General features: G+C 50.3%; 3 protein-coding genes across 5 annotated transcripts; 1 reads left to right on the top strand and 2 right to left on the bottom strand.

The window, feature by feature from the left end:
* Nucleotides 1-2324: 2324 nt before the first annotated feature.
* Nucleotides 2325-5525, bottom strand: Hypk (huntingtin interacting protein K). Of its 2 annotated transcripts, XM_006994036.4 has the most exons (4): nucleotides 3370-5525; nucleotides 2960-3015; nucleotides 2617-2668; nucleotides 2325-2479 (listed from the first exon to the last, which is right to left on the bottom strand). In XM_006994036.4, exons 1-4 carry the CDS (start codon nucleotides 3739-3741, stop codon nucleotides 2384-2386), a joined length of 576 nt encoding a protein of 191 aa, XP_006994098.2. In that variant the 5' UTR covers nucleotides 3742-5525; the 3' UTR covers nucleotides 2325-2383. The 2 variants fall into 2 exon arrangements, with proteins under 2 accessions (XP_006994098.2, XP_042132026.1); XM_042276092.2 differs by lacking the exons at nucleotides 2325-2479; nucleotides 2960-3015 and having other exon boundaries at nucleotides 2609-2668; nucleotides 3370-3763.
* Serinc4 (serine incorporator 4) lies at nucleotides 4131-9125 on the top strand. The gene is given in 12 exon segments (XM_076568614.1): nucleotides 4131-4255; nucleotides 4594-4770; nucleotides 4925-5103; nucleotides 5427-5506; nucleotides 5726-5819; nucleotides 6792-7003; nucleotides 7198-7510; nucleotides 7843-7915; nucleotides 8329-8377; nucleotides 8498-8648; nucleotides 8783-8900; nucleotides 8903-9125. Coding segments are annotated over 12 exon segments (1620 nt in total). The 5' UTR covers nucleotides 4131-4153; the 3' UTR covers nucleotides 8975-9125.
* Nucleotides 9126-9921: 796 nt separating this feature from the next.
* On the bottom strand, nucleotides 9922-11693 carry Serf2 (small EDRK-rich factor 2). 2 transcript variants are annotated; one of them, XM_015987585.3, is made up of 3 exons: nucleotides 11558-11693; nucleotides 10908-11016; nucleotides 9922-10282 (listed from the first exon to the last, which is right to left on the bottom strand). In XM_015987585.3, exons 1-3 carry the CDS (start codon nucleotides 11562-11564, stop codon nucleotides 9997-9999), a joined length of 402 nt encoding a protein of 133 aa, XP_015843071.2. In that variant the 5' UTR covers nucleotides 11565-11693; the 3' UTR covers nucleotides 9922-9996. The 2 variants fall into 2 exon arrangements, with proteins under 2 accessions (XP_015843071.2, XP_006994096.1); XM_006994034.4 differs by having other exon boundaries at nucleotides 9922-10259.
* Nucleotides 11694-12192: the final 499 nt, after the last annotated feature.

The following is a 12192-nucleotide window of genomic DNA, read 5'->3' as shown; positions in this document are numbered from 1 at the left end:
TAAGATTCTTTTGCCTCAGCCTCTCAAGTGGCTGGATTACAGGCATGAATCACCAAGCTTAAAACATTTATCCCCTGCCACCACACTGGGAACTAAGTCTAGGACCTTGCATATGCCCAGCTCTTGCCTATTCATATTTTGATCATCCTTTGATCTCAGAAACAAACTCAGATACTGGACAATAATTAAATAGCACCCAAATCTATTCTATAAGCAAATTCAGATGTATTTAGTTGTCCTTGTTCTCTATGTTGTAGCATTGTTTAGAACAGTGACTTATAATATAGAACATGACTCACTGAGTCCAGTTCCTACTAATCTTTCTTACCCAGCTCATGTGTAAGATGAGAGAAATAATGTTCTGAGTAGCAGCCCACAGCTGTTAATACTAGAGTTAAGTCTACTTGCCCATGTAATATTTACTGTGTAACCACCAGGCACAGAATGCAATTTCATCAGCTGAATGACTTTCCTTGATTTCATAAAAAATGAGAAGAGGGGTAAAGATGTGGCTCAGTGGTTAAGGGCACTTCTTATTCTTCTAGAAGACCTGAGTTCTGTTCCCAGCACCCACATGAGGCAACTCACAACTGCCTGTAACCCTAACTCCAGGGAAGATCTGAAGCCTCTGACCTTTGACAGCACCTGCACTCATTTGCAGATAAACACAATTAAAAACAAAGTCATTCTTCTAAAGACTGAGCCAGGTGGTACTCACCTACAGTCCCAACTACTTGAGAGGCTGAAAGGGGATCACCTGACCCCAAGTTCAGGACAAGCCTGGACAATGAAACTCCATCTCAAAAAAATAACTAACCCCAAGTTAGAAGTGTGGTTCATTAGTAAAGTACTTGCCCTAGAATGGTTAAGGGCCCCAGGTCTAATTCTCAGCACCACCAAAAAAAAAAAAAGTTTCTTTTCATGTCATTAAAATAACCCCTACAGGACCCGTTCATAGGCTATTGACAAATTGCTTAAATCCTACGTAAAACTAAAAGTAATTACCGAGATGAGCACTGAGCCAGATAGTGGCATACACACACAACACAGAGAAGCAGAAATGTCACAAGTGCCAGTCCAGCTTCAAATACATCTCACAATCCCATGGCAACAAAGTAGGTATAAATGTAATGTCAGTCACTCTCTACCTTTGTGTTTTGGGACATGGTCTTAAAAAGCTACAAGTTCCTGATTAGGCTGAGTGGCCAATGAGTTGTGGGGATCTGCCTGTCTCAGCACAACCCCCAATGCTGGGGTTACAGGATCATGCCACCACTTTGGGGCTTTTTATTGTTCTTGGCTGGTGGTGTTTTATTTTATTTTTAGAGACGGTCTCTCTGGGTAGCTTTGGCTGTCCTCGAACTTCCCCAGTAAACCAGGCTGGCCTAGACTCGTGGAGATCCACCTGCCTCTGCCTCTCAACTGTTGGGATTAAAGGTGTGTGCCACCACCACTCAGTCACCCCTGGCTTCTTGGGGGGGTGTACAGTACTAGAGTTCCAAACTCAGATTCCTTGTGCTTTTGAGGCAGGTATTTACTAAGCCATCTCTCCAGCTCTGACCCATCATTTCTATGATCTATAATTCCATCTCTAGAACCTAAATTTTTACTCCAGTAGCCATGAATAAGGTTGGTAACTTAAAAGACCCCAGTAGGAGCTAGTCTTTTGGTATTCATGAGCTAGCCTACAGAGTTGGGAAGGGTGACGAAATTGCAGCTCTCAAGTGCTGTTAGTGCAGGGATCTGAGTTTGAAAACAAACTGGGCTACACAGGAAGCACGTATCTGAAAAAATCAAGTTGACAAGCTATCCTAGAAGCACATGTAGTTGGATCTTTTGCAGAGGATCCAAATGTACTCTATATTGCCAAGAGCTGGTCAGGTGACTAAGACTAGCATACCACCTAGAGTCTGTTCTTTAGGATGGGTGAAAGGCTTTGTGGAAAAGGGCACTTGAATTCGATTCCTCCATGATGGAAGTAGAATTGTCATCTGATCTCAAGCACTGTGGCAAGAGAGTGCCCAGACACACACACACACACACACACACACACACACACACACACACACACACACACACAGTAAGTGTAATAAAAATAGAGCCTGTGTTTGAACATTAGGTACTTCTTTATATTGATTGCTCATACACTTTCATGAAGTCCAAACATAGAGACTGACAACAAAATAAAATATATAATGCATTTGATCTGAGGTTAAAAAAAAAACAGGGGTTGGGGATTTAGCTCAGTGGTAGAGCGCTTGCCTAGCAAGTGCAAGGCCCTGGGTTCAGTCCTCAGCTCAAAAAAAAAAAAGAAAAGAAAAAAAAACAGCATAACAAAACACTTTATTTCAGTAAATAAGCCCAGAATGTCTGAAAATGCACATCAGTTGGTTAGGGCAATAAGAGCCTCCACAACATTGCCCATGTGTTCACGCAAGCTCCTTTCTGCTGCTGCTCGAGAGATCTCCATCTCTGTCATCTGCAAGAAAAAGGTAAATCATGTCACTGAAGCCTCCCCTCAGGCATTTATGTGTCAACTAATTTCTGGCTCCACTTGTTAGGAACCCAAATTAGGTAGGGCTTCTCTTGAGCATCCATGAAAGCATTACTACTCACTATCAACTCCAGATCTTCCTTCTTGATCGTGACCTTCGCCAGTTCCTTCTCCCTGTGAATATATATATATATATATATATACACACATCTGTCTTCATCCTCTACTGCCAGAAGGAACACTACCAACTACACACTGCAAATGGGTGGAACAGGGTTGACTGGAAATAGCAAGTAAACGTGCCCAATCCTCCCCGTGGAGGCTTTACAGTAAGGTATCCAGGCTTTCCTTCCTCTAAAAACTGGCTAATAACAAAGTTGTAAACCCTAGATCTGCGGGAATTGGTTAAAAACTTTTTCCTGGAAAATGAGGACCCGCAGCGCTGGCGGTGTGCTTTAAACTTACCGCTCCTGTTTTGCCTTTTGCTCCCTGGACCGTCTGTCACCAATGACGGACATAGCCTGTAGGAAACACGAATCTAGTTACTTACCACCGTGCGATCAAAAATTTCATATCTAAAACATTACCAAAAATAAAAACCACGTGGTTCTTCAAGTATTCACAATGACGAGTGCTCTCGGGACCAAAGGACTACGCTTAATTCTGTGCACTTGAGATGCATTTGGGCCCAATCTCCATCCAATTCTTAAGCAAACCGCAGTCTGGGTGAGTGTTGTCTCTTATCCCCACCCTACTGCCTACTCCCAGGATCGCGATCTGCCCTCCCGGAGCCTCTGATAGGCAACAAACGGGTCAGCCTCAACTCACCCCTACCCCATACTCAAGCCCTCATACAAGTTCCCAGTCAACCTCACCGTCTCCAGATTCGAACTCTGGATCTCCTTCTCCTCCGCATAGTCAGTGACCCGCTCCAGGTCAGCAGCACCACTGTCATGCTTCCGTGGCTTCTCGGGAGGCCGCTCGGGGCCGCTGGTCTCGGTCTCTAACTCCAGCTCCACATCTCCCTCGGTCGCCATTTCGATCTCACCGCGCCGCCGCATAGGCTGCGCTTCACAACTTCCGGCAAACCTCAGCTTCCGCCCAGATATGGGGCGGGGCAGGCTCTGGACCACACCTTTGTGCCTGTCTTCAGAAGCTTCAGCTAGGAAGGCGGTTTGCTTTTGACCTCCTCTCGGGCTTGTGTTTTCTGCAAAGTCTCCTTTGACTAATCTGTTCACTACCCACATCACCCAAATGCACAACTTACTTCTTCACCTAAGAACAATCACACACACACACACACACACACACACACACACACACACACACACACACACACGGAATTCTGACCAACCAAGGCAGCCGACGGCTAATCCTAAACCAATTAAAAAAACCTAATCCGCAGACCAGATAGGCCAACTGCTCCTAATCTAAGAAAACAGTCCGAATGATCCCGAATACGAAGGCAGGTGAAGGCATCTTCACAAGGGTATTTGCATTTACCAATTCCTAATGATCTGTATTCACTTTCTGATACTGCCTTAAGACTGAGTGATTTAGTCCAGCACAGCAACTGCCCAATGGGCGAAAATCTTGAGAAGCTGCTGTTCCTCATCAGCTTTTCCAGTAACGGATCTACGCCTAACCTCTGGGTCAAAAATGATAGGCGCAAAAGCCATCACAGGCCGGACTACCACCCTGGGCCTTGCACAGCAGCACGGGGGAGTCGGCGATGTCATGGTGAAAACCCCCTTTTATCAGGTGAGAGGGCATTTGAGGAGGCAGACTTGAAGATGCCTTTAGAGAGCTGGAAAACAGAGTTGGGGAGACAGACCTGGTTCTTTGCCTCGATAATCCGTAAATCTCTCATCCCACATTCCCAGCCACAGAGCCTTAGGGCAAAGTGGGTGGTTCAAGCCTATACTACAGTTCTTGCAGTGAAAATCTTACTAGTGTTTAGTAAAGGCAATTCTAAGTAGCTCTCCACCAGGCGGTAGGATGGAGGGTTTTGAGACTTGACCTTTGATTAGCCCCATACAGTTTTACCTCACCCCCTGCCAAAGCTCCACCTTTGCTTCCTACATCTGTTCTATCCCCAGGTGGGCTGCTGTGGGCCTCTCTTTCGGACCAGCTGCTGCCACTCTAGGTGGCCCTCCCTCACCGAGTCTTCTTGTAGCCGCCTGCTCTACATCCTCCTCCATTTGGGGGCTTCAGCAATTTGCTGCCTCCTGCTGTCCAGGACAGTGGTAGAAGGGGTCTGGGGCAAAGCACATGGGGTAAGTGGGCAGGGGTTGCAAAGTGAGGAAAAGAAACCGGTAACATCTGGATTGGGAACAGGGAGCAAGTGTCAACCTACCAGTGAGAAGAAGCTGGGACCTGTCCAGGCATTGTGGTTTACCCTCCCTTTTCTCACAACCAAATGCCCTGCAGATCCAGATGCCCTCGGTGCTGTGTACCCACCTATTTGGCAGCCTGGACTGTCCAGTGCTCAGTGGCTCTGGGGCTGTGTATCGAGTGTGTGCGGGAACCGCCACTTTCCACCTGCTGCAGGCCCTGCTGCTGGTCGGCCTGCACTCCCCCACCAGCCCTCGCGCACAGCTGCACAACAGGTCTGTGTCGCTGTTTGGATGGGGATGGGACAGAGGGAAGTAGACACGAGCTAGCTAAAGGAAACTCCGGGATGAAGAAAGAGCACTGTAAAAAGGCAGAAAACAAGTTCATAAATCCCTGGGCTCTAAACTGAAAGTAACAATGGCTATATGCAAACCTTCCGGAAAGTGCAGTGTTGCTCATGTGACTTTTGGCATCTGAGTTAGAACTTGGACTACAATGGGACTTGGGCTCTCATTTCCTGTCTACCTGCCATACCCCCACCCCCACTTTCTCCCTTTGCCTTTTTCCCTCAATCTGGTTTTCTCTCTACCCCTACAAGCTTCTGGAGCTTCAAGCTGCTGCTCCTGTTAGGTCTCTGTACTGTTGCCTTCTGCATCCCTGATGAGCATCTCTTCCCAGGTAATCTTCATCTTATACCCTGATCAGGGGGAGTAGGCTAGACTTCCTACTTAATGACAGGAAGCTGGACGGAATGCCACACATCTGTAATCCCAGAACTCGGGGGCCTGGGGCAGGTTTGAGAGTTTAAAACCTGCCTATGCTACACAGGCTCCTAACCAAAAAGGGGGTGGAGGTATGGAGGTAGAGCTAAAGTTCCCAACGGTGTCTATCTTGCAGCCTGGCATTATATTGGCATCTGTGGAGGCTTCACATTCATCCTACTACAGCTGGTGCTGATCACAGCCTTTGCCCACTCGTGGAACAAGAATTGGTAAGGAGCACCTAACCCTAAAGGCTCCTCCCAAGGAGGCTGACAGGCATGAGGGGATAAATACAGAAAGGCTGGGCAAAGGCCCTATTAGGTGTTGCTCCTATGGCCTCCCAATGAACAGTAACAAAATGCTCAAGAAACCAGATATGATGACATTCACTTGTGATCCCAGCACTGGGAGGTGGAAATAGGAGGGTCAAAAGTTCAAGGCCAGACAGGACATGATCTCACAAAAACACACGCAGGGTAGGGAGTTCTGAGGCAGCCTCTTGTAAAAAGAAACGAAAACAGGTAATCAAGAATGGTGATGACTGGGCAGTGGTGGTGGCAGCCAAGTGGTGATGGTGCACACCTTTAATCCCAGTACTTGGGAGGCAGAGGCAGGAGGATCTCTAAATTTGAGGCCAACCTGGTCTACAAACAGAGTTCCAGGACAGCCAGGGCTACACACAGAAACCTGTCTCAAAGAAAAAAAAAAAAAAAAAAAAGAGGGCTGGAGAGATGGCTCAGAAGTTAAGAGCACTGGCTGCTCTTCCAGAGGACCCAAGTTCAATTCCCAGCAAACATATGGTGGATCACAACCATCTGTAATGAGATCTGGTCCCCTCTTCTGGTCTGCAGGCATACATTTAGACAGAACACTGTATACATAATAAATAAACAAACAAATAAATAAATCTTTTTAAATGATTTAGAAAAAAAGTTTTATTAAAAAAAAAGAATAGTGACAAATACCCATAATCTCAACACTCAGGAGGCTGGGGCAGGACTGCCAAGACCTCCTGCCTTCAGGACCAATATGAAATAGTGAGTTCAAGGACTGTCTGGAGTATACAGAGATGCTATCTCAAAACAAAACAAAAGCTCAAGAATGTACTGTGTGGGCCAATGGGCTGACTAAGCAGTCTGCGGAGAGATGAGGACTGGTCTATAATGGGTTGGAGTTACAAACCCTGATCCACTTCTCTTCAGGCAAACTGGAGCAGCACAAGACTGTAACTGGTTCCTAGCTGTGTTAGTGGCCGCCCTCGGATTCTACATCATGGCAGGTGTGGGAGCCATGCTACTGTTCCACTACTACACACACCCTGATGGCTGCCTGCTCAACAAGATGTTACTCAGCCTGCACCTTTGCTTCTGCGGCCTCCTCTCCTTCCTCTCCATTGCACCTTGCATCCACCCCAGTGGGTATTTGTGATTTCACACTGCAGATTTTGGGGTGGGCTGTGTCCCTGAGTATTATAGAAAACTTTATTAGCATTCTCAGTCAGCTATCTAAAGAACCTCTGCCGCTTCTCCCCCCCACACCGACACAAGTGCAGGTAGAAACACAAAGTAGAGGAAATTCACTGCCAACTGATGGCCCTGTTCTCTCTAGAGCACCCAGGCTCTGGCCTTCTACAAGCCTCTATCATCAGCTGCTATATCATGTATCTGACCTTCTCTGCACTGTCCAGCCGTCCCCCAGAGACAAGTGAGAACCCAAGTGCTGGAGACCTTTTCAGTTGCTGCTACACAGCCAGCTCTGCTCTTAACTCCTTTCTCGTCTGTTGCCCCTCGGCAGTAACCTTTCAAGGACAGAATCACACCTTGTGCCTGCCTGGCCAGAATAAACTGGAGCCACAAATACCAGACACCTCAGTAGCAGTGTTGAGTGCTGGCATCATGTATGCTTGTGTGCTTTTTGCTTGGTACGTAAAGCTGTCAATGGGAAGTGTGAAAGGGTGCCGAGAACTCAGTGAAGGAGAATGTCCAGGGCTGTGGTTTATTTAAACTGTAGAGCAAGACTAGAACCAGAAAAGCTCCCCACCAACAGGGACAATGTCTAAGAATAGCACGTTATCAGATGATCTGTATGAGATGATGGGGGGCGGGGGAGAACCGTCTTGAGTTTAAAATCCGCAGACTTTATGGGCCTCTGAGAGAACACTACCCCCTGGAAGGATACCACCATGGACTAGTTGGCAGTAAATGCCCCTAATCCTTCTTATTTGGCCCAAAATTAAAAAACTTTCTTTCACAGCAACGAGGCTTCCTACCTGGCTGAGTTATTTGGACCCTTGTGGATCATCAAGGTTTACAATTACGAGTTCCAGGTGAGCATTAAGAGCTCAATAACCCCCCAACACCCCTCCCCCAAACACAGACGCACACATCCTCCCAACCTCTGCCCATAGTGCTCAGCTTCTAGATGCTATCCCTTTATTGAGGACCCACAATGTGCTAGGCACTGTGCTCCATACTTTACACACATCATCTCATTTAATTTAGTCCTCACAACAACCCTGTGAGGTAGGTATTGGCTCCATTTCACAAATGGAGGAATTGAGGCACAAAAGATTAAACATCTTACCAAAGTTTGCATAGCCACTTTTATGCTGGAGCAAGAATTTGAACCCAGGTGTGCCTCCACTTCTTACACCAGCCAATCTTTTCAAAGGGAAAATTTTCTACATTAGTACCCTCACATTGTCTGGAAGCCATTTCAAAACACTGCTTTGCTTTACAGAAGCCCTCACTCTGTTTCTGCTGCCCCCAAACAGTGGAACCAGAGGATGGTGAGTCAAGGGAGCAATCCGGGAAGTGGTTGAACCCTGTAAAGTGCCAAGAGCCCTCGTAAGAGAAGCTGGGGGAGGGAGGTTTCAGCAGCACTGCTTCCCACCAGCACCTCTCTCTAGGACTAAGCAGCAGAGCCAGGCCAGCTGACCAAGAGACCCCTGCAGCCGCTCAGGTGCAGAGCCGGCATCTTTCCTACAGCTATTCTGCCTTCCACTTCGCCTTCTTCCTGGCTTCACTCTATGTCATGGTTACCCTTACCAACTGGTTCAGGTAGGATGAAAGCAGACCTAAGATGCTCTCCCGAAAACCTAGCTGTGTTAAGGAAACAATCTGGCTATAGGGGAAGCAGGGCACTCCAAAAGCTAAGGTGCTGCGGAATCTCTAATCAGCCTTTGCTTTCACAGCTATGAGGGAGCAGAACTGGAGAAGACCTTCACTAAAGGTAGCTGGGCTACCTTCTGGGTCAAAGTTGCCTCCTGCTGGGCCTGTGTACTCCTCTATCTGGGGCTGTTCCTGGCTCCGCTCTGTTGGCTCCCCACGCGGAATCACCACCACCCTGGTGTCTCCAGGCAACAATGTCATCCAGTCAGGAATGACAGGTAAAAACTAGCTCCCCATCTATATTAACAAACTGGGGTACCCTTTAGATCATGCTCCTAATGTTAGCTCCAAGAGTCACTAGCCGAGCTCAGTTCCTCAAGGACAAATGGGTAGTTCCCACCACATAGGCTCAATACTCTACCTAATTATCTAAACTGGAAGAAGTGGCCCAACACCTAGTTTCCTGATTCATTCAAGCTCAAGAGTCTAACTCAGGAGCTTTAGCTGATCCTAGCAGTGTGGCCCCAGCCCCTTCCTGGCTCCTGAGCTGGAGGTAAGGGGCAGGGAAAGACCAACAGAGACTGAAGATTTCGGTCTGCTCTTGGCAATCAAAAGAAAACAAGTGGTTCAGGCCTGGGCACAGGGATGTAAGAAGCCCAGAACCACAGAACAAACCAGGGCACACAAAGAATGGAGCAGAGGCTGCCACAGGTTTTCATCCTGATCTTGAGGTCAAAGAAAATGGAAGACAAAACCACCTTCATTCCATGAGAAATGACAGAACAGAAGAGAATGTGGACACTTGAGAGCAGCTGAACACCGGAAGTCGGTGAACAGGACTTTTTTTTTTTTTTTTTTTTTTTTTTTTTTTGGCCAACCTTCAAGCAAACAAAGAATGAGGAAGAGAGACATAAACTTAGGTCTTAGATCCTTCCCCTCTTATGGCCCTCAATACCCATCATGGGAATGGCGTTCAAGGTCTGAGTGGGGCATAAAAATCAAAGAAAAGACGTCTCTATAGTTCTTAGAGGATTCCTCCACCACAGAACTGGAGGGCTTTTCTGGTTGCCATAGTAAAATAAAGGCTGCTTCTGTGATGTTTTCCTTATGAAGTCTACAGATCTCTCTTAGGTGCCTAAAAGAAGTCTCCTCTTTTAGTGGGAAAGGGCAATCACTCCTCCACCCCCATCCCCCCAATCCCCAGTCAAACCAGGCGCTCAAGGAATTACAAAGCTACTTTTAATACTTTGGGGTGTGCCCCCACAGGAATAAAAAACACTGGGAAGAGGTAACCCCCTCACCCCCAGGAGCGGCCCAGGGGGAGAGAGGCTACCTGAGGGGAAGGAAGCACAAAAGGAACCCGCTGCAGACTCAGGGCCAAGGGAATGCCATCGGTGCTGGGGCCTGTGAGCGCTACGGGAGGCAACTCGAGCGTGGCGGGGCTGGCTCCAGGCACACAGGCGCAGGGCAAGAGGGCTGGACACGAAGCCACAAAGCTACTTGGGTTCCTCCTTCTTCTCGTTTGCCTTTTTCTGCTTCTGCTGCATGATCTCCGAGTCCCTGGGGGTAGAGATGATGGGGCACTGGGAGGTACCAGAGGGCAAAAAGGACAAGATGCAGGGGGATGAAGGGTACAGAGGATAAAGATGGAAGTGGGTGGGACAAAGTTCAGCATACGGCTGCTAGATTCCCACCCTAGGAGAACAAGAGGAGTAGAGCTAAGGCTCAAAAGGCAATCGGTCTCCACCTGGATGTTGCCCAAGGGGTCAGAAGTCTGGCCCAAGGCTCTCTATTCTGCACTGAGTACCACACCCAACAACACTAGTGAGAAAGTCGGGAGAAGGGAGGAGATACACGCAGCAAGGAGGGCCAAAAGTACTGGGGCTGTCAAAACAACTGTACTTGATAATGTGAAGCTCCCTGCCCTTGCCCTTAAGGTCACAAGCCGGGCAACTCAGAAATCAGCCTACGGACCGGGACCCGCCCCAGTCCCTTCCTGTATAGCTGTGACTTAACATTTGGAGTGGGGAGGAAATAAAACCCTAGAGGAAGCAATGCACTCTGCCCCTCACACCTAGTCCAGACTCGAGCCCTGAAATACTTCTCTTTCCTGCTACACCCCTCCGTCTAACCCAGGTCTCTCCGTCCCGTCCCGACCCGACCCGTCCCGTCCCGACCCGTCCCGTCGTATCCCCTCCCTGGGGCTACCTCTGCTTGCGGGCGGCAGCAGAAAGCCCATCATCTCGGCGCTTTCCCTTAACCGAGTCGCTCTGCTTCTTCATGTTCTTCTGGCGGGCGAGCTCTCGCTGGTTACCGCCTAAGGAGAGAAAGGTACAAAGTGAGGTGCCGGGGCCGCCCCACGCACCCACCAGCGCCCCTCCTCCCCGCGACCGGGACCTGACTATCCCCCACTCCGCGGCGCCGACCCCATCGCCAGGCTTCGGCTGCCGGGGTGTGGCAGCCGCCACAGGGCAGGTTAACTTGGGGTGCGGGAGGACGGTGCGCCCGAAGCCGCTGGTGCGAGTCAAGTTTGGGGTGCCGCGGGGGCCCAGACAGCTGCTACGGCGTGCGGGGCGCCCCGCGGCCTCGGGAGCACGCGCTGGGGCCCACCACCCAGGGCACCCGGCTTCCCCAGCGCGGCGAGCCGCCGGCGGCCCGCGCCCAACACTGGGGGTCTCCGCAAGTGGCGGCGTGCAGAGGGGCTGCGCTTCCGGCTGGGGCGGGAGGCAGCTGGAGAGCGCTCCCTGAAGACGCTTCCGCCGGGGAAGCTGAAGGGGCGCACACGCCGGCGCTCGGCCGTGCCGGGCAGCGAGGGCGGAAAGAAAAGGGCGAGAGGAAAAAAGGGTCCCGGCACTCACGGGTCATGGCGACGGCAGCGGCTCCGACCTGCCTCCGTTGCGTCCCCTCGTTCGGGCCGACGTTGCAGGCCCCGCCCCCTCCGCGCGACGACACCGAGTCGTCCCCTTCGTCCCGCCCCTGCACGCCCGGACGCCGACTCTCATTGGGCGGAGGAAAGCACGTGGAGCGCGGTGCCACGCGCCAGTCCCGCAGGGCGAAGAGCCAAGCTTGGCGGGCGGAGCCGCCGGGCGCGGGGCGGGGCTTCCCGGGAGCGCTGGGTCCCCCGCACGGGAGAAACTAGGCCGGGTCACGTGGGCGGCGGGGTGGGTGGCGGGGTGCGGCTGGCGATGTGGCGCCCCGGCGGTGCCGAGCACGTGACCGGGCACCGTGACCTCATGTGGGACAGTTTAGGGTACTGACAAAGTCGCCCCGGAGGAACGCGGTGGCGGGGTGGGGGGGAGAGGGCGGGATTTCCTAGGTGGTTCATCCGGTTGCGAGCGATCAGTTTTCTGGAGCTAAACTTTGTGCTTAGGACACCCATCCCCCTGCCGCTTGGCCGAACGCTGGCCACAGTCGGACTGAAAACATACACAGATAATTAGAAAACCCCTTTCCGCCTTCATCGTCCCCAACTGCAGCCACTTCCAGTGTGTCT

Source organism: Peromyscus maniculatus, chromosome 4, assembly GCF_049852395.1.
Source record: "Peromyscus maniculatus bairdii isolate BWxNUB_F1_BW_parent chromosome 4, HU_Pman_BW_mat_3.1, whole genome shotgun sequence".
Lineage (NCBI taxonomy): Eukaryota > Metazoa > Chordata > Mammalia > Rodentia > Cricetidae > Peromyscus > Peromyscus maniculatus.
The sequence above is the reverse complement of the archived record's forward strand: the minus strand, read 5'-3'. Positions and strand labels throughout refer to the sequence as shown.

What these genes read in the sequence shown, in the direction of transcription:
- Hypk (XM_006994036.4), bottom strand. Translation starts at nt 3,741, where the DNA reads ATGTGGGTAGTGAACAGATTAGTCAAAGGAGACTTTGCAGAAAACACA. An exon ending in CAAAAGGCAAAACAGGAGCG is followed by an intron (nt 2,669 to 2,959) that starts GTAAGTTTAAAG and finishes ATATATTCACAG; the next exon opens with GGAGAAGGAACTGGCGAAGG. An exon ending in AGGAAGATCTGGAGTTGATA is followed by an intron (nt 2,480 to 2,616) that starts GTGAGTAGTAAT and finishes TTTTTCTTGCAG; the next exon opens with ATGACAGAGATGGAGATCTC.
- Serf2 (XM_015987585.3), bottom strand. An exon ending in GCTGCCGCCCGCAAGCAGAG is followed by an intron (nt 10,283 to 10,907) that starts GTAGCCCCAGGG and finishes GGTACCTCCCAG; the next exon opens with TGCCCCATCATCTCTACCCC.